This window comes from Trachurus trachurus (assembly GCF_905171665.1).
Source record: "Trachurus trachurus genome assembly, chromosome: 6".
NCBI lineage: Eukaryota > Metazoa > Chordata > Actinopteri > Carangiformes > Carangidae > Trachurus > Trachurus trachurus.
The window spans coordinates 29534597-29554834 of record NC_139897.1 but is presented as its reverse complement, the minus strand read 5'-3'; the positions used below and the strand labels follow the sequence as shown (position 1 = coordinate 29554834).

At 41.7% G+C, this 20238-nt stretch overlaps 1 protein-coding gene across 1 annotated transcript; it reads left to right on the top strand.

The window, feature by feature from the left end:
• On the top strand, positions 1-17497 carry rfwd3 (ring finger and WD repeat domain 3). Its single transcript, XM_083973882.1, has 13 exons — positions 1-126; positions 1943-2253; positions 4848-5080; positions 6786-6835; positions 7509-7721; positions 7835-7926; positions 8544-8616; positions 10551-10803; positions 12186-12336; positions 12432-12608; positions 14261-14475; positions 16510-16727; positions 17353-17497. The coding sequence occupies exons 2-13, from the start codon at positions 1943-1945 to the stop codon at positions 17494-17496; spliced, it is 2130 nt and encodes a 709-aa protein (XP_083830008.1). The 5' UTR covers positions 1-126; the 3' UTR covers position 17497.
• The last annotated feature ends 2741 nt before the right edge of the window (positions 17498-20238 follow it).

Here is a 20238-nt window from a genome sequence, read left to right as displayed (position 1 = left end):
GTGACCCCTACGACCGACACACGTCCACAGCTGAACCCGGTTCTGTTCCCTGTGCCGCGGCGGGGCCATGTCGGGACCTGCTGCGGCGTTTCAGAGCGGCATCGACGGCGACTGTTGAACCTTCAGGTCGGTGCTGGCTAATGCTAATGCTAATGCTAATGCTAAGTTTAGCTCAACCGCCCGTGGTTACTAGGAGATAAAAACAAAACAAAAAACAGACAATAACAATGAAACATATTTATTTACTTGTTTTATACAAATGTGTGTTGATGAGTTACACGACAAAAAAAGACAAAGGAAGCTTGTCGACGTTGAAACGGAGGTGAAATTAGCTCCTGTTAGCTTTTATTTAACGCCCGGAGGCCTCGGTGGACCTGGGGCTCGAGTTGGAGAGTGTAGCCGCAGAAGGCTTCACCTGGCACCGGGAGATGTTCACCGCGTCAGAATAAGAGAGTAGATCATCATTTCAATACAATTCAAAGGTTACACCTGCAGCAGGTAAAGATGTTAGTAGTTACTAGCTGGTTGGCTCAGGCGGCAGGTTGTGTAAGTGTTGATCTGCTGCAGCGCTTCACACCTGTGCAGGTAGATCAGTCTGCAGCACCGCGAGCCGTGGAGGCTCCTGGAGCTTTTTTTTTTACTTGGACTAAAAGGTTATAATCCACAGAGAAATGACATTAAAGTGGCACTTTTTTATTGAGCAATTGAAAGTATAAACTCTCAAAGAGGATAATAATAATAATACAGACGAAGATTGAGTACAGTGTAAAAGTGCATAAACATAACATTAGGGGTTTCATGAAGCCTAAACAAAAGCAAAACAACACCAAATAGTAGCAGATGGGATAAGGTGCAAAAGATACATTTTAACAGGCAATTTAATTTCACATAAAATGGAATAGAAGAAGACGGGCAATGTCCAGGCTTAATTTCTTGGCATTTGCTCTATCTTTTTAAACAATACGAAATAATTACAAATTATTAATAAAACCAGGGAAGGAAGGCTTAGAGTTCCTCCATTTAGCACAGTGGATATGATATTAACCCAACAGTATGATGATGTTAATAGTGTCTGAAACATTGATGTGGAAGTGACAAAAAAAACCCACACACTTTCGGTTTCCCCTGTCTGGGTTGTGGTGCAGAGGAGACATGTGTAACATGATCATATCAGGATAGAAAGCCGGACTACAGTTTATAAAGAGGGAGTGTTGAATAGTATCACGAGTGGTGGTGAGAGAGAAGACTCCACATTTCATAAGGTGATTGACACGGCGTAAAGAAACACAAGTTAATTTAGCAAAGACAACTGTTTTAATAAATGTTGTACCAACCAAAATAACATAAGAAATCTCAACAAAAATGTATTTAAATCCATGTATTCAATAGAAGAGTAAGTAGAATCGCTGCAGTCCCTGGGGGCGTTGACACCTGGGTTAGTGACACAGTTTGACGGACATTTAGGGATGAGCCAGTGTGAGATTGTGACGGTAACAACAACATCACGGTTTCACTGTGTTACAATTACAGGTCTAAAATGTGTTGTTTTGAAATGTCTGGGTAAGAAAAAAAATACCATGTTTCCATGGAGCACAGGCTCTTATTTTGAAATAACACAAAATAAATAATTGTATCCTTATAAATAAAATTTAAATAAATGAGTCCTTTAAGGAAGGCTGTTTATAGAAATGGGTTCCACAGTGCGTAAATCTCAAAACGCCGTCCCAGCAGTTTCATGTAGATACCAAAAACTGATCTTTTGTGAAGAACTTTAGAATTTAAAAAAATTCTAAATTCTGAAATTCTAAATTCTACAGATGATGTCATAGCCACACCCCCCACCGCTGGACGTAACACGACAACATTTAATCCACTTCTAATGTTTGGACGTTTGTTTCAGTGGGACTATAGGTGTGACCATACGACCTGTTCTGTTTTCCAGATGGAGGCCATGGAGGTCGACTCCCCTATGGAGGTGGCGGGCGGCGGCGGCGGCCGTGTGCAGCCTCAGGTCGATGCCGCGCGTCCGGCCGGAGACGCCGGCCACCCGCTCATCATCTCGGACTCGGGCAGCAGCACCGAGGTGGACGAGGACGAAGACGACGGCGACAATAACAACGGAGGAGCGGGACGGACGGCGGCGCGGACGCCGCAGAGACTTCCTGCGACCTGGGCGTTCAGCCAGAGGGCGGTGGGCGGGACGGCCGCGTCGCCCTCGGCGGCTCGAGGAGCGCCCATGAGGAGGAGGCTCAGGTACCGGCGGCGTGTCTGTTAGTGCTGGGTTGAAAAGATCGATCCGCCGATTTTAAATCGATTCTCATTTTAATTCCTACAGATCGATTCATAAGTCCAAAGATCGATTTTTTCCCATTATATTAAAGCAGAAGTAAACGATATTTTTGTGTTAATATAAGTCTTAAATAGTTGTATCTTCCGACAGCAATCACTTACATAGAGTGTTTGGTCTGAAACACGGGTCTGTCAGTCCCTCTGCTCTGCTCTGAGCCGAGGAGAAAACATTTATCGTATCCTACAATTTTTATCCAATGAGGAGAGAGAACGGCATGCAGGGCTGTGTGTGCAGCCAAGGAACGCCGTGAATGTGGTGACGTAGGGACGAGGACCAATAGATCCATGACGAGGGCGGGGGCTGCTAACTCCATTGGCTGGCAAGAAGTTATGGTGCGTTCAAGGCAACTCGTAACTCGTGTTTTTCCAACCTGTGAAGTCGTACCAGTTCGATCTGGTACGAGTTCACAGGTCAGAAGTTACAAGTGGCCGTTATAGTGACTTTCACAGGTAAAACAGGTCGGAAAAACACGAGTGGGTTGCCTGGAACGCTACAAAGTCGTAAGTTGTGACTTGAAGCTGTAATTTACGGTTTCAAAAGCCTACCTGGAACGCAGCATTAGCCAAAACGACCGGATCGCTTACTTCTGCTTTAACTACCAATAGGCTACTTCATTAATTTAATACGAGTATTAATATGTTGCATAACTAGACAATCATGTAACAGCCCAAAAACGGTTGAATTGAATTGAATTGAATTGAAAACTTTATTGAACAACGTTAAAAAGTGTTCAAAAGGATTAAAACACAATAAAGCCGAAAGGCTTGTTTCCATTGTGGTTTTAATAACACTAACTCAAATTGATATCGAATCGGATTGAATCGAATCGATTCTTCAGATTTGAATCGATACCCAGCCCTAGTGTCTGTGCGAGCTGTCTTAACCTGTTCACGCAGGCCCCCTAGTGGTTGGGACGCCGGCGTCCCAAATCAATAACACATGAACGGCGTCCTTAATATAACGAAAAGTAGGCATGCTGTAATGAAAACTCCACCACAGACCTTTTACGGACACTTTCGGCAACAAGTAGGAAAAAAAATGAAGTTTCTAGGTGCTACGGTTTTTTCACAGTCACTGAAAATGTCTCAAACAATATCAGACTACGGCAGCCCACAAGCGACGTCACGTCAACAACGAAGGTGATTTTAACATATATGTACCATCTGTACACCTCTTCTTTCACCACCAAAAAATCATAAACTGTCATATAAACAAAAGCAAAGCACAAAAATGCAGTTTTTACCCCATCAAAGGTTTAAACCAGCCTCCTCACTCCACACAAACAAACCCGGAAGTCATTTTCGAGTGCCGAAAAATACGGACAATAATCAATAATAGACCCACTAAAACACTGAATAAAATTACAAGCTTACCCTTTTTTAAAAGCTGAACATGTGCTCGAAAATAATCCATTGGTTGATTTTATCCATCGTGACCAGATATTCCACGGCGTGTTACGTAACTCCGCAGTTCTAATACTACTCGCATTCTCCGTCAGACTGCGCACCCGCTTTGCGCATCTCTCGTCGCCTGTCAATCAAAGTCACGGGGGTGAAAACTTTTTGGTCCAATAGCAGAGACTCTAAGGTGTGACCTGATATATAATGATCCCTGATTGGGCAAAGCTTAAGCCTGCACCCAGCTGGTTCCTGTGGTTCCCTCTCCCCCTAGTGTCAACAAGTAAGCAATACAAGTCTCCACAAAAAGTGTGTTTTTACTGCCCCAAGTTTAATTAAAATAATAATAAAAGACAAATGAACTATTTCAAATGTCCTTGTTAATTTAAGCCATCACTGATGGTTGTGGGATGTTTACTTCTGGAGTTTTAAAGGAAAATAACAATATAATACAGGCGAAAATAGGTAAATTCATGTTTGGATGGGTTTTGGACACTAAATATTCATCCCCAGAAATTAAATTTTCAAATGGCATTTTACTTATGTAACTGGTGTTCCTAAAACCCATCAAGTGTGTGATTGGCCCCAATAGGTTATCTGTTGGAAAAAAAAAATCTCACTAAAATATTGCAGTGTGCATTTTAGCCAAATTGGACAATTTTGGACAGTTTTTGCACGCTGTACATCGCCAAGGGACACTGTTTGGAAAAACTCTATAGTGCCTCAGTAGTTTTACATATCAACCTAAAATTTGGTACATATGTGGACAGGGAGTGTGTGAACCATATATGTAAAATTCAACCTGTTTTATAATTAGGATTTTGATATATCACCTTTTCACCAAAAATTTCAAACTCGTTCAAAAAAAGTTATTTCAGAAGCCCATTTTTTTATGGAATGACTCAATTCAATATTTTATACATATAGATGTAAAGGGACAAAGGTTGTCTTTCATTTAAGCCAAAAACCATAGTTGTGGGATTAGTACTTCTGTGGCTATTAAGCTTTAATTGCAGTGATACAAAAACAGGCGGAAATTGCCAAAAATGGCCTCTGCATGAAGAGGTTAACGCCTCCTCTCCTCTGATTGGCCGCTGCAGGCAGGGCCTCCGGGTCCACTACCCCAGCCAGACGGCGGCGCCCTCCAGAGGCTTCCCAGACTTCCTGCTACGCGTGCCGGCCGCCAGCGTGGCCGAGCCCGGGTCCGGCAGCACCACCGAGGTCAGCGAGTCGGACGAGGACGACGAAGGAGCCGCGCCGGCCGCCGACCCCGCGGCTCCGCCCCTCAGCGCCTCCACCAATCACACGCGACCGCAGGACGCCGCAGCAGCCGGTGAGTTTTTACACATCAGTGCAGAATCTGTTAAACATTTTGTTTAGTCACAGTCGGGCTGCAACTATCGATTATTCTGCTATTGATTAATCTGTCCATTATTTAAACGATTGATCAATTAGTTGTTTGGTCGATAAAATGTTAAGAAATGTTGAAAAATATCAATCAGTGTTTCTCAAACCACAAGACGACGTCCCCAAATGTCTTGTTTTGTCCACAAACCACAGAGAGACGCAGTTTATTGTCATAAAGGAATAGGGCTGCCACAATTAGTCGACTAGTCACGACTACGTTGACTATTAAAATCGTCGACAACTAATTTAATAGTCGATGCGTCGTTTTTTTTTTTTTTACTTTGTTTTTCTCTCAAAACTGCTGCGGCACCTTCCACACACGCACCCGCAGCCGCCCACCACACACACACACACGAGCACTCACTCACTCACTCACTCAAGGTGAGTTAATACAGGTGTTCTCTCTTTTCTCTCTCTACCTGTCTTGTCCGTCATCAAGCGGCACCGGTGTAGCACCCCACCCTCCCTCCCGCCGCCGCCGCCGCCACCACCGCTCCTCCCTCTCTCTCTCTCTCTCTCTGTCATTTTAAATGAGAAGCGATACTAGCGGTACCGCCGCTTCACCGTTTTAAATCACGGACTGAAAAACAGCCGTTCGTCATTTAAAAATAAAACCGCGGACTTATATTGGAACGTTACCGCGTCCGGTCACAGCGGTCCTGGTCACGTAATGAGCGCTCATCTTAACGAGGAAGTCTTCTCTCCCAGCGTAAAACTACGTCAATATTTTCCGGTAGCTTCTCATCACAGTCCGCACCTTGCAGAGTTTGAGCTGCACCTCAGTTTCACTTGTTTTCATTTGACAGAGTTTCACACAGAACTTTGAGTCTTTCCATGTTTCTCCTTCTGTGACAGTAAAAAGGGACATTTACATTTCTTCAGACAAGACGATTGTCTTATAAACTATTCAATTTTTTTTTTAACAGAACGACTATTATTTACACTGAGCACAAGTTATATTTGAATAACAGGCCTACCAAAACTTTATTATTGTGAATAATTCCTTAGTTTCAGGTGTCTACCTCATTTTATTTAAATGTAGCTATGTTTAATGCCAGAGACAAATGAAGGAAAGAAAAACCTAAAAAACCTTTAAGTATTTATTTTGGTGTTGTTTAGGCCAGTGCCTTATCCTTATTTTACTCAGCTGTTTGCACTTTATGCTACAGTTAAAGCTGCATATTTCATTAAAAGTTTAATGAACTATCATCTTATTTGTCTTTATTTTTAGTTAGCATACCTTAAACACTTCAAGCTGAAAGCTATGGTTATATGAGAGCAGCTGCATGCTGGTGCGATAAACTGTATGTTTTACATTCAATTTACGTATGATCCGATTAGTCGACTAATCGAAAAAAATAGTCGGTGACTAGTCGACTATCAAAATAATCGTTTGTGGCAGCCCTATAAAGGAACAAAGAAACCGGAAATATTCACTTTTAAGAAGCTGGAATCAGAGAATTTGGACTTTTTTTCTTTAAAAACTACTCAAACTCATTATTAGATTATAGAAATAGTTGACAATTAATTTAATAATCGTTTAATTGTTTGATTAATCGGCTTATTGTTGCAGCTCTAAGTCACAGTGAGATTTATTGGTGTGTGTGTGTGTGTGTTTCCTCTGTGTCCAGACTCTGGTCCAGCTGCAGACAACCAGAGGACAACCAATCAGGTCGTCCAGGTAACATCCAAACTTTACTCTTCAGCTCCATTCATTATTTTCATGTCCAGTATTTTAAAGCTCAAAACCAAAACCAAACCAAATTAATGATAAAAAATGAAGAGACCACAAATGTTACTTAAAAAGTATCTCTACATGTACGGCACTCAAACAAAACTCATTCTACCTAATGAGACACTGATGAGGTCGTCATCTGAACCACATCTGATTTTATAGGAGATTATAAAAAACACTGCTGGGATTAAACATCGACATTATCCCACCAAAACCGGTGTATAAACTCTTCCAAAGTTAAAATATTCATGTTCTTTGACTTGTTTAGGAATGAATATGAACTTGTTTTCTTTGCTTTATCCCAGGTCTGAAAACACTGCAGCTTTTTTTTTTTTCATTTTCTGCAGATAAATGCTCTAGATCAGAGGAGAGAGAATGAAAAAATACAAAATTGTTTGTTTTGTCTAATTTTCACTTTGGTCGTTTTATCTCGGAAACTGTTTTAAAGGGATAGTTCAACATTTTGGCAAATTGGCCAATAATCCCTATAGTTTTAGGAGAAGGTTCGGTACCTTTGATAACGACTCTCTGTGGTTCGTTCCACGCTCTTGGCTGCTGTAGAAGAAACGTTTGTTCTGCGTAGACGAAGCTCTGAATGTTTTGTTTCCGTCGCCTGCAGCCGGCCTCGGAGGCCTCGTCCTCCAACCCGGGGGCGGCGGCGTCGCCTCGCGGTGGTGAGGAGACGGAAGGCGACACCTGCACCATCTGCTTCGAGTCGTGGACGACGGCCGGCGAACACCGGCTGTCGGCGCTGCGCTGCGGTCACCTGTTCGGCTTCATCTGCATCCAGCGCTGGCTCAAGACTCAGGGCTCCACGGCCAAATGTCCACAGGTCGGTGATCAGACACAACACGGGGAAAATTATTAAAAGTTAATTAAAATGTTATTAAAGCTGTAAAAGTATAAATCCTAATTGTTCCTTTTTTTTTATTTCACTTTTTTTAGTGCAACAAGAAAGCGAAGCACTCGGACATCGTGCGGCTCTACGCTCCCAAGCTCAGAGCGCTGGACAACTCTGAACAGGAGAGTTTGAAGAAGTGAGTGATGCGTTCACTGTCTGGTGAACCAGCGCCGTAAATCTGGACAACGTGACCACATAGTGACGCCGCTGTCACTAACCGTGTTTCCATCCACATGTTTTTATTCGTATTTAGCAATATCCAATTAAAAATTCCTCATGGATACAGTAAAATTCAATTAAATGTCATGAATATCGATTAAAAGTTAAAGCGATAGTTCAACATTTTGGCAAATTGGCCCATTGCCATAATCCCTATAGTCATAGCAGTAGGTTCGTTACCTTTAATTGTTGGTGCAAGCTGTTTTTAGAACGGTGGAGCAGAGCCGCAAGCTCATGGGATTTCTTGGTTTCCCTCATCAAACTCATCAAATACACAATCCAACAACTCCACAACGCTCTGGTGGACAAGTTGTGACCTGCACATTCACCACGCTATGAGATAATAACAGAACTTTACCAGACAGAGTTGTTTTAGAGGCAAATGCAGAGACTGCTTGATGAAAAACTCCTACCTGAAGGCAACGCACATCAGCGGTTTTGCATGAATTTACCTCTAGGAGTAAAAGACGGCCTTGAAATAAGTTTTAAGAAGAAAACACAATCACTAACTGAAGTCTGTGTGTGTGTGTGCAGGTCTCTGGAGCAGGAGCAGTCCCTGCGGAGGAAAGCTGAACTGGAAACCGCTCGGTGCAAACTCCAACTGCAGGTCGTTGTCAACAAATGTGGACAAGTAGAACAGGAGCTGCAGGCAATAGCCGCCGTTTCTTGAATCATTTATTTCTTTATTTCAGCCGTGACTGGGGGGGGGGGGGGGGGGGGGGGGGGGGGGGGGGGGGTTCGTTCCATCAGAGTCGCTAAGAACATCCAGATTATGATTTAATATTGAAGCTTGAATTAGTGTGAACTCCAAACCCGTTCCATCAAGCCTCACCTGGTCCAAAGCCCAAACCAGTCGAGTGCCCAAAGCAAAGGAAACAAATGCACCGCAGCTTCTCCACAGCAGAGTAAAGGCTCCTTATGGAGGTTTATGATCAATATAAAAGGTGTATATGCTCACTGAAAGTGTTTTAGTCCTTCCCTGCAGTGAGTCCGGTTCGAATCCCTCGCTGGTCGTTTTTTAGCGCGTTCTTCTCACTCCTCGTTTCCCGTCTCTCTCCACCTGTCCTCTTGAAATAAAGGTGTAAAAGTCCAAGAAGATACTTTAAATATAAACCCCTAATCAAAGGTACAAAGTGAATGTCAATAGTGACACCTATTAACATTTAATTCATTTAGCCTACGACCTAAATAAATTTACAAAATGTGTTCATTCATTTATTTTAACAAGTGATATTCATCACATTTATCACACAACTGACTGTAGAAAATCAATTCAAGGAGGTGAGGTGATAGTGAATAGTAGGCCTATTTTTAAATGCCTCAGTTTCATTTTATTATTTTTTAATTAGTTTAATTTTATCTCTATTGGGGCCAGTGGTGCAGCCTATCAGATATAAACATCCTCGTCCTCTTTACATACAGTAGCGTGCCGTTCAGGAGGTGGAGCTGAGCGCCGGGCGGCTTGTCTCATAACTAAAAGGAATTCTGCATTTGCTTCACAGGCACGACACCGTTGGCTCCCCTGGACCTATTTATTGCATATTTCTTTTTTTTCTTTTCTTTTTTTACCGCTGTATTTGCGATAGAACTACTTTAATGTTTTTAAATTAATTTCATTTGTTTATATCTTATAATTTCAAAAAAGGCTCCCGCACATTGTCTCACTCTCAATAATCATTTTATAAAAGCAGTGGTTGGGTCGGTGTGACCTTCATCAGGCACATCTTATCATTTTATCATTACCTAGCTACATGACAGTGAGTGTGTAAAAGCACCAGCAGAACTGTATTATGAAAGTTCACTATGTCTGTATGAAATAATTAGTTTTCTTTTTTTTCTTTCTTTCTTTGGAAAAGAAAAAAGAAAACTCACCAGCAGAACTGTCTTTTGGACATTTTTTGAACATAAATGGAGTTTGATGGAACGGAGTTGAGGCTCAGGTTGATGGAACAGAAAGTTGGTGTTTAGCTATAGTTGTCACCTGAACCACATCTGATTTTATAGAAGATTATAAAAACCACTGCTGGGATTAGACATTGACATTATCCCACCAAAACCGGTGTATAAACTCTTCCAAAGTTAAAATATTCATGTTTATTGTCTTGTTTAGGAATGAATATGAACTTGTTTTCTTTGCTTTATCCCAGGTCTGAAAACACTGCAGCTTTTTTTCATTTTCTGCAGATAAATGCTCTAGATCAGAGGAGAGAGAATGAAAAAATACAAAATCGTTTGTTTTCTCTAATTTTCACTTTGGTCGTTTTATCTCGGAAACTGTTTTAAAGGGATAATTCAACATTTTGGCAAATTGGCCCATTGCCATAATCCCTATAGTTTTAGGAGTAGATTCGTTACCTTTGATATAAAGTGTCGGCTTTAGCCAGAAGGTGGCGCTAATCTCAGCCACGTTGATGGAACTGAACTCTCACTAAAACAAACGAGACTCGACCATTGAAGCCAGACTTTGAGCTATGATGGAATACCCTCCCCGGTTCAGACGAATCTCTTTGTTAACTCCTCCTTCTTCTGTTTGTTGTTCAGGAGCTGCGGGCTCTGATGGCGCAGACTCCCCGAGGCTCCACTCCCTCCTCCTCCTCCTCCTCCTCCTCGTCGTCCTCCTCCTCCCTCCTCCTCAGCGCCTCCCAGCGGGCCGACGGCTCGCGGCCGGCCCAGTACGGCTTCTCCAAGGCGGTGCTGGTGTCTCAGGCCGGCGGCTGCAGGGTGCTGTCCTACTGCGAACCGCTCAGCTGCCTCCTCGCCTCGCAGCCGTCGCCGCAGCCCACGCTGGTGCCCGGTGAGTCTCCGCACATCTGGAACAGCTGTTGGACACGGAGGACAAAACATTTACATGACAAGTTTTTTTATTAAAGGGATAGTTCAACATTTTGGCAATCCCTATAGTCATAGTAGCGGTAGGTCCGTTACCTTTAATTGTCGGTGCAAGCTGTTTTTAGAACGGCGGAGCAGAGCCGTGAGCTGCTCAGAGCTACACTACGGAGGCTCATGGGATTTCTTGGTTTCCCTCATCAAACTCATCAAATACACAATCCAACAATCCAACAACTCCACAACGCTCTGGGTGACAAGTTGTGACCTGCACATTCACCACGCTATGGGAAAATAACACAACGTTACCAGACAGAGTTGTTTTAGAGGGAAATTCATGCAAAACCGCTGATGCGCGTTGCCTTCAGGGACAGTTTTTTATCAAGCAGTCTCTGCATTTACCTCTAAAACAACTCTGTCTGGTGACGTTCTGTTACATCATACAGCAGTAGAAATGTGTTATTGTTGTTTTGTAGCGCCCCCCCATGGTGGTTTTGTGAATAGAACAACAATATTTATCTTACACGAACTCTTTGACCCAGAAATGTAAGTGTCAGGAGAGCGACGGACACAAACAGCGCATATTTCATAAAAGACGCTACATTATATCTCCATTTCTAGAAAACAAGCAGGGATTTTGATGAAAACTGGTCACTGTTTAGCTTGAGATAGCTCAGGAAGGGAGGCATGTAGAAATAAACGGTTTGTCTCCATTGGAAGCAGAAAGTTTCACCTTTCAAATGAGCCATAGTATGTGTCCATAGTTATAATATAGAATAATATAACGCTACGGCTCTACAAACATCATCATTAATGGTCTAAATTGCTGGCACCAGGATTAAAGCTTTGGAAAACAACGCAGCAATCAATGAGTTAACTTTTTCTTTTTCTCAAAATTGCCTTGATGTCCAGCAGATCACCTACATAATTTGATGGCTGATCGTCGTCGTATCAGTGTATATTTAAACTCACTAATTGGTGATCGACCCCAAAAAGCCTCCTCCCAGGGCAGGGCAAGTAAGAATTGAGATGGGGCAAGTAGATTTCCCAGACAAATACAAGTCTAGTTGCCTACGATTCAATAATTTGGCCAGAAAAGAGAGGTACTTTCCTGGCAGGTAGGTGGAAACCTTCACGTCGGACCTTGATGTTATTGATCAAATGGACTTTTAGCTTAGCTTAGCATTAGCCTTTAGCCTGGTTCCTCCTCCAGAAACATGATTCCTATTGAGGTTTTGCAGCTTGTGTGATGAAGTTGTAGCTGCAGACCTGTTGCTGCTATTGCTGCTTCTTCTTCTTGTTGTTCACTCTTCTTCTTTTCACTCTCCTCCTCCTCCTCCTCGTCCTCAGGGTGCGGGGTGAAGAAGGTGAGCGTGGTGAACATGAAGGCGAGTCACTACGTCCCGATCCACAGCAAACAGATCCGAGGTCTGTCCTTCAACCGGCAGAACGACAGCCTGCTGCTGTCGGCCGCTCTGGACAACACCATCAAACTGACCAGGTGGGAAACACTGAGGGGGGGGGGGGGGCTGTGATGTCGTCATGTGACGGAGGACTGACGCTCTGTGTGTGTGTGTGTGTGTGTGTGTGTGTCAGTCTGCTGACCAACACGGTGGTCCAGACCTACAACGCAGGCAAACCGGTGTGGAGCTGCTGCTGGTGTCTGGACAACAGCAACTACGTGTACGCCGGCCTGAGCAACGGCTCGGTGCTCGTCTACGACACCAGAGACACCAGCACGCACGTCCAGGAGCTGCAGCCGCTACGCTCCAGGTGCACAAACACAACACACACACAACACACACAACACATCACACCTGTGCACGTTTTTGCTTTTTTCCAGGGTATTCGCGGGGTCTTAAAAAGTCTAAAATTTGAAAATCCAAATTGTAGGCCTTAAAATGGCTTAAATTCGTTGAATTATTGTGTTCAAGTCTTAAAGGGATAGTTCAACATTTTGGCAAATTGGCCTATTGCCATAATCGCTATAGTCATAGCAGTAGGTTCGTTACCTTTATTTGTCAGTGTAAGCTATTCTTAGAACGGTGGAGCGGAGCGGCAGGCTGTTCAGGGCTATGCTATGGAGGCTAATGGAATTTCTTGGTTTTCCTCATCAAACTCATCAAATACACAACCCAACAACTCCAAAAGGCTGTCGTGGACAAGTTGTGAGCTGCACATTCACCACGCTATGAGATAATAACAGAACGTTACCAGACAGAGTTGTTTTAGAGGTAAATTCATGCAAAACCGCTGATGCGCGTTGCGTTCAGGGACAGTTTTTCAGCAAGCAGTCTCTGTATTTACCCTGTATTTACCTCGAAAACGGCTCCGTTTCGTAACGTTCCATTATTATCTCATAGCGTGGTGAATGTGCAGGTCACAACTTGTCCACGAAAGCGTTTTGGAGTTTTGGGATTTTGTATTTGATGAGTTTGATGAGGGAAACCAAGAAATCCCATTAGCCTCCGTAGCGTAGCTCTGAGCAGCCAGACGCTCCGCTCCTCCGTTCTAAAAATAGCTTGCACCGACAAATAAAGGTAACGAACCTACTACTATGACTATAGCTATTATGGCAATGGGCCATTTTGCCAAAATGTTGAACTATCCCTTTAAATAATTTTAGACAGGACTTATGCCCACCATGGGTGAGCACTTCACTCTCTGACCGTAAAAAAAATACACGTGCGAACCGGGAAAATAGTTTACTTTATGCGTGCTCCTTGGGAAAAATGTTATCGTAGAGCCCTCGCTACCGCAAATGCTCAATAAAATGCTTCTGCGCTTTATTGTATGTATTTTCAACTACAAACAAGCCTAATATACTATAACACGCAACTTATATATTGCAATCAATTTCTAATTTTGTCATGATAGGTCTTAAATTTTATTTATAACGGTCTTAAAAAGTCTTAAATTTGAGCTGGTGAAACCTGCAGCGACCCTGTTTTTTTCACCACAGTCAGGGTTCCCACGCGTCCTGGAAAATCTGGAAAACCTGGAAAATGATTCACCAATTTTCCAGTCATGGAAAACACATGGAAAATGAGAAAAAAAAAGTCAAATGTCCTGGAAAAGCTTGAGTTGTCCTGGAAAATGATTAATTAACACAGCTACCAGAGCTTTATTTGACTTTTTCAGTCCTTTCTAAGGATTTCGTTTCCAAAAAAAAAAACATGTTTGTGCTGTTCTATGATAAATTTGTCATAATTTCTAAGCATTTATGAGATTATTTCATAAATTAGAGCTGTAGACTGCACATCTTGAAATCCGGATTTCTGGGAGAGAGAATGAGAGAGAGGAATAATAAACATAGAAACAAACTGATTAAATTTACAAAATAAGGTACCATTGTCGAAAAGAACACTTCTCCAAAGCATGAATGGGACAGTGTTACTGAAACCCTCCGACGTTTCCCCCGGCAGGTGTCCCGTGGCGTCTCTGTGCTACGTCCCGCGGGCGGCGTCCAGCTCGTTTCCGTGCGGCGGCATCATCGCGGGCTCTCTGGAGGGCGGCTGCTTCTGGGAGCAGGTCAACGAGACCACGTACCGGCCGCACGTGTTGCCGCTGGAGACGGCCGGGTGCATCGACATCCAGGTGGAGACGGAGAGTCGACACTGTCTGGTCACCTACAGGCCAGGTGAGACGTCTGTTACAGAGCTCCTTCAGAATAAAAGTAGATGTTTGTGTTAAAGCTCCTTCAGAATAAAGGTAGATGTTTGTGTTAAAGCTCCTTCAAAATAAAGGTAGATGTTTGTGTTAAAGCTCCTTCAGAATAAAAGTAGATGTTTGTGTTAAAGCTCCTTCAGAATAAAGGTAGATGTTTGTGTTAAAGCTCCTTCAAAATAAAAGTAGATATTTGTGTTAGAGCTCCTTCAAAATAAAGGTAGATGTTTGTGTTAAAGCTCCTTCAAAATAAAGGTAGATGTTTGTGTTAAAGCTCCTTCAAAATAAAGGTAGATGTTTGTGTTAAAGCTCCTTCAGAATAAAGGTAGATGTTTGTGTTAAAGCTCCTTCAGAATAAAGGTAGATGTTTGTGTTAAAGCTCCTTCAAAATAAAAGTAGATATTTGTGTTAGAGCTCCTTCAAAATAAAGGTAGATGTTTGTTTTAAAGGTCCTTCAAAATAAAGGTAGATGTTTGTGTTAAAGCTTCTTCAGAATAAAAGTAGATGTTTGTGTTAAAGCTCCTTCAAAATAAAGGTAGATGTTTGTGTTAAAGCTCCTTCAGAATAAAGGTAGATGTTTGTGTTAAAGCTCCTTCAAAATAAAGGTAGATGTTTGTGTTAAAGCTCCTTCAGAATAAAAGTAGATGTTTGTGTTAAAGCTCCTTCAGAATAAAGGTAGATGTTTGTGTTAAAGCTCCTTCAAAATAAAAGTAGATATTTGTGTTAGAGCTCCTTCAAAATAAAGGTAGATGTTTGTGTTAAAGCTCCTTCAAAATAAAGGTAGATGTTTGTGTTAAAGCTCCTTCAAAATAAAGGTAGATGTTTGTGTTAAAGCTCCTTCAGAATAAAGGTAGATGTTTGTGTTAAAGCTCCTTCAGAATAAAGGTAGATGTTTGTGTTAAAGCTCCTTCAAAATAAAAGTAGATATTTGTGTTAGAGCTCCTTCAAAATAAAGGTAGATGTTTGTTTTAAAGGTCCTTCAAAATAAAGGTAGATGTTTGTGTTAAAGCTTCTTCAGAATAAAAGTAGATGTTTGTGTTAAAGCTCCTTCAAAATAAAGGTAGATGTTTGTGTTAAAGCTCCTTCAGAATAAAGGTAGATGTTTGTGTTAAAGCTCCTTCAGAATAAAGGTAGATGTTTGTGTTAAAGCTCCTTCAAAATAAAAGTAGATATTTGTGTTAGAGCTCCTTCAAAATAAAGGTAGATGTTTGTTTTAAAGCTCCTTCAAAATAAAGGTAGATGTTTGTTTTAAAGGTCCTTCAAAATAAAGGTAGATGTTTGTGTTAAAGCTCCTTCAAAATAAAGGTAGATGTTTGTGTTAAAGCTCCTTCAGAATAAAAGTAGATGTTTGTGTTAAAGCTCCTTCAGAATAAAGGTAGATGTTTGTGTTAAAGCTCCTTCAAAATAAAAGTAGATATTTGTGTTAGAGCTCCTTCAAAATAAAGGTAGATGTTTGTGTTAAAGCTCCTTCAAAATAAAGGTAGATGTTTGTGTTAAAGCTCCTTCAAAATAAAGGTAGATGTTTGTTTTAAAGGTCCTTCAAAATAAAGGTAGATGTTTGTGTTAAAGCTTCTTCAGAATAAAAGTAGATGTTTGTGTTAAAGCTCCTTCAAAATAAAGGTAGATGTTTGTGTTAAAGCTCCTTCAGAATAAAGGTAGATGTTTGTGTTAAAGCTCCTTCAGAATAAAGGTAGATGTTTGTGTTAAAGCTCCTTCAAAATAAAAGTAGATATTTGTGTTAGAGCTCCTTCAAAATAAAGGTAGATGTTTGTTTTAAAGCTCCTTCAAAATAAAGGTAGATGTTTGTTTTAAAGGTCCTTCAAAATAAAGGTAGATGTTTGTGTTAAAGCTTCTTCAGAATAAAAGTAGATGTTTGTGTTAAAGCTCCTTCAAAATAAAGGTAGATGTTTTCTTTTTTGGTTCTTAAAACTACAAACATGTCTTCCTATGGCGCTACCTTCCAAACTAAAACAGGAAGTTGTTGTTGTGGTGGTTGTTCTTCCTGCAGGTCGCTCCAACCCGTCGCTGCGCTGCGTCGTCATGGCGCTGACCCGGACGCCGCAGCAGGACTCGGCCCAGCTGCCCAGCTGCTCCTGCTCCCCGGTGCAGACGTTCAGCGCCGGCTCCTCCTGTAAACTCCTCACCAAGAACGCCGTGTTCAGGCGGCCGGGCGGCGGCGGCGGCACGCTGGTCTGCGCCGGGGACGAGGCGTCCAACTCCACCATGGTCAGTGATGTCATCACCTCCAACAGCCAATCAGAGAGTAGAGTGTTGATCAAGACCTGACTCAAACCTCCTTCTCACCCTTGCTCCTCTCTCTCCTCTTCTCTTATCTCTACTCCTGCTCCTCCTCCCCTTCATCCCTCTCCTTTTACTCCTTCTCTCCCCCTCCTCCTTCATTTCCTCTCTCTCCTCTCCTCCTCCCGCCCTTCTTCCCTCTCCTCCTTTTACTCCTTTTCTCCCCGTCATCCACTTCCTCCTCTCTGCCTCCTCTTCCTCCTTCCTCCTCCTCCTCCTCTTCCTCCCTCCTCCATCTCCTCCTCTTCCTCCCTCCCCCTCCTGCTCCCTCCCCCTCTTCTTTCCTCCTCCTCTCTCCTCCTCCTCCTCCTCCTCCCTCTTCCTCCTCCTCCTTCCTCCCTCCTCCTCTCTCTCCTCCTCCTCCTCCTCTCTCTGCCTCCTCCCTCTTCCTCCTCCTCCTTCCTCCCTCCTCCTCTCTCTCCTCCTCCTCCCCCTCCTCCTCCTCTCTCTGCCTCCTCCCTCTTCCTCCTCCTCCTTCCTCCCTCCTCCCCTCCTCCTCCTCTCTCTGCCTCCTCCCTCTCCCTCCTCCTCCTCCTCTCTCCTCCTCCGCCAGGTGTGGGACGCCGGCAGCGGTTCTCTCCTCCAGAAGCTTCCCGCCGACCTGCCGGTGTTGGACATCAGCCCGTTCTCCGTGAACGGCGACCACTTCCTGGCGTCGCTGACCGAGAAGATGCTGAAGCTCTACAGGTGGGAGTGAAGAGGGGGAGGAGGAGGAGGAGGAGGAGGAGGAGGAGGAGGAGGAGGAGGAGGAGGAGGAGGAGGAGGAGGAGGAGGAGGAGCGCCGGTTTGATGCCGAGAAGAGGAGAAGAAAGAAAAAAAAACAAAAACAAACGGACACGGTCTGAACTCGAGGAGACGACGGCGACTGTGCTGAAATCAGATGCTGCTAAACTTTTTATCTGTTCTACGTTTACACACACACACACACACACACACACACACACACACACACACACACACACACACACACACACACACACACACACACACAAACACACACACACACACAAACACACACAAAAAAAACTGAGGGATAAACAGTGGAAACGTTTCAACTTCCTCATTTTAGTTTCTTTTCTTTATTTTTTTTTTTATCAAACATCCACATCATCGTCATTGTCTCTGCAGTATGAAAATTAACCAATCAACCAATCAATCGGACTCATTGAACTGGTCAGTTGCCTCCACTCGGTCTGTGATCAAGACGTTTTTTTTCTTCTGTATCTGTATTTTTATCTGTTATACATTTACACACAAATACACAAACACACACTAAAAAAAACTGAGGGATAAACAGTGGAAACGTTTCAACTTCCTCATTTTTAGTTTCTTTTCTTTTCTTTTTTTTTAATCAAACATCCACATCATCGTCTCTGCAGTATGAAAATCAACCAATCAATCAATCAATCGGACTCATTATACTGGTCAGTTGCCTCCACTCGGTCTGTGATCAAGACGACTGAACGACTGAATTCACAGTTTGAGCTGGCAAAACGTACATTTTTTTACCAGATGTTTCAGATGTTTTTGCCTCTGATCAAGTCGCCATCCAGATATTTAACAGATCTCTTCGTCTCAAACTTCAAACCTGTGACGTTTTTGTGATGATGAGAAGGAAAAAAAAACACAGATCAAGTGTCAGAGGAGTCTGATCTATCAGATTTAGTTTTTGTTTGTTTTTTTTTATTATTGAACATCTGGATTTCCACTATAAGTCCAGATGTGGGAACAAAAGGGCTCAATGGGACAAAAAACCTGTTTACCTGCAGCCTCCTCATGTTGTTGTTGTTGTTAGTATTTTAGATTAATTTCCCTTTAGTGAGAAGCTGCTGCAGGACGTTAAAATAAAAAGAGACGTTTGTTTAAAGGTCTTAATGATTTCTGACAAACACTTTTCTTTCTTTTTCTTCTGTCTGATCCAGTTGTTGTGTTTTTTTTCTGTTTTTTTTTTTAAATATTTCCACTCCCTCTGAACAGGAACTTTACCGTAATTAAGTGCCAAAGGACTCTGCTGTTGTTGTTGTTCTTCTTCCTCTTCTTCACTTTGTACTTTGTCCTGTTGTTGTAACTTGTACATATGTATATTTGCTACCAGCTGTTTGAGTACCAGGTCAAAGTTAATAAAAATTATTAGTTATTTTTAATCTACGCTGTTGAGACTCGACCCGTTTTTCAACTCCACTCACAGATTTTTTACCGTTTTATATGAGAGTTATTTTTATTTCTCTTTAATCTGAAGAACATTTTCTCCATTAATCAGTTTGCCTATATAAAGGTAAGTAGTAATGCATTTTCCTAGAATTTATGCTCTAATCAACAATTCAAATAAAATCTAAAATAATTAATTCACTGTCAAAATAGTTGATTAAATTAATTGCTAAAAATGCCAAGTTTTACATTTCTGACTTAAAAATTCATAGGACAGCACTGGACAATACATTTAACTAATATACAGAATGTAAAAGAATAAAAGTAAAAAAAAAAAAAAAAAAAGCATAATTATAATAAGATTTTATCACATTTTATCTTTTGAATAGTTATTTTATCAACTGATAAAGTAAAAGTGTCATTTGTAAATGCAGCAACACCAAAAAATAACACTTCCAAAATCAACATATTTTTTAAAATTTATTACATTTTTTATGTTGCTATAATAAATGTTTAAAGTTACTTTCAGAATTGATTGTAAATAGTGTAAAAGTCTGTAGTGAATTTGTAAATTGATCAAACAAAACAAATTATAAATTGACATTTTAGTTTTACATTTTTTCACTTTAATATACCAATAATACCTCTTTAAATTGATTATTACATATACATGTTTAGTTTGTGAGGCTACGAACTGAACTGTAAATGTTCAACCATATAAACGGTTTGTTTACATAATTAATTATTCAGTGGTTCATCTCATTGGCTCATCTTCATATCTAGTCACTGTTGTGTCATTTTAATTAACATTTTCTTGATGTAATGAGATCAAAAATGCCATAAAATGTCATGGATTTGTATAAAATCTCTGGGAGCTGAGCTGCTGTGTAGATGAAGCAGATGTCGACGGTGAATGTGACTGAGCAGTGCTCAACATCTGGAATCATCATCAGCTGGAAAAATCACAGTCAGTGTGATACAAAGCAATGGAAACAAGAAAACACCTGTTCATTCTTTAGACCAATTTTTTTTTTCTTATATAAGATCGGCTACTTTATTACAGTCGGTACATTATGGGATGTTTCAATCTGGAAAACATATTTCTATCTAACTGTACAAACCCACTGGATGCTGCTTTCAAGGTAAGCTCGTCGATTCCTGGGTCTCTTTCACAGTCGTGGCAAGTGTTTGTTGTGTCCTTCCATGTGTATTTGCAGTTTATTTTCCTCTTTAACACAGATTTATCAATATAAAAATGAATAAACACTATTTTGTTTTAAAACGGTCAATT

Bases quoted from the DNA above. Each gene is read 5' to 3' on its own strand.
- rfwd3 (XM_083973882.1), top strand. From the start codon at position 1,943: ATGGAGGCCATGGAGGTCGACTCCCCTATGGAGGTGGCGGGCGGCGGC. The intron at 2,254-4,847 runs GTACCGGCGGCG...TGGCCGCTGCAG, and splicing joins CCCATGAGGAGGAGGCTCAG to GCAGGGCCTCCGGGTCCACT. The intron at 7,722-7,834 runs GTCGGTGATCAG...CACTTTTTTTAG, and splicing joins CCACGGCCAAATGTCCACAG to TGCAACAAGAAAGCGAAGCA.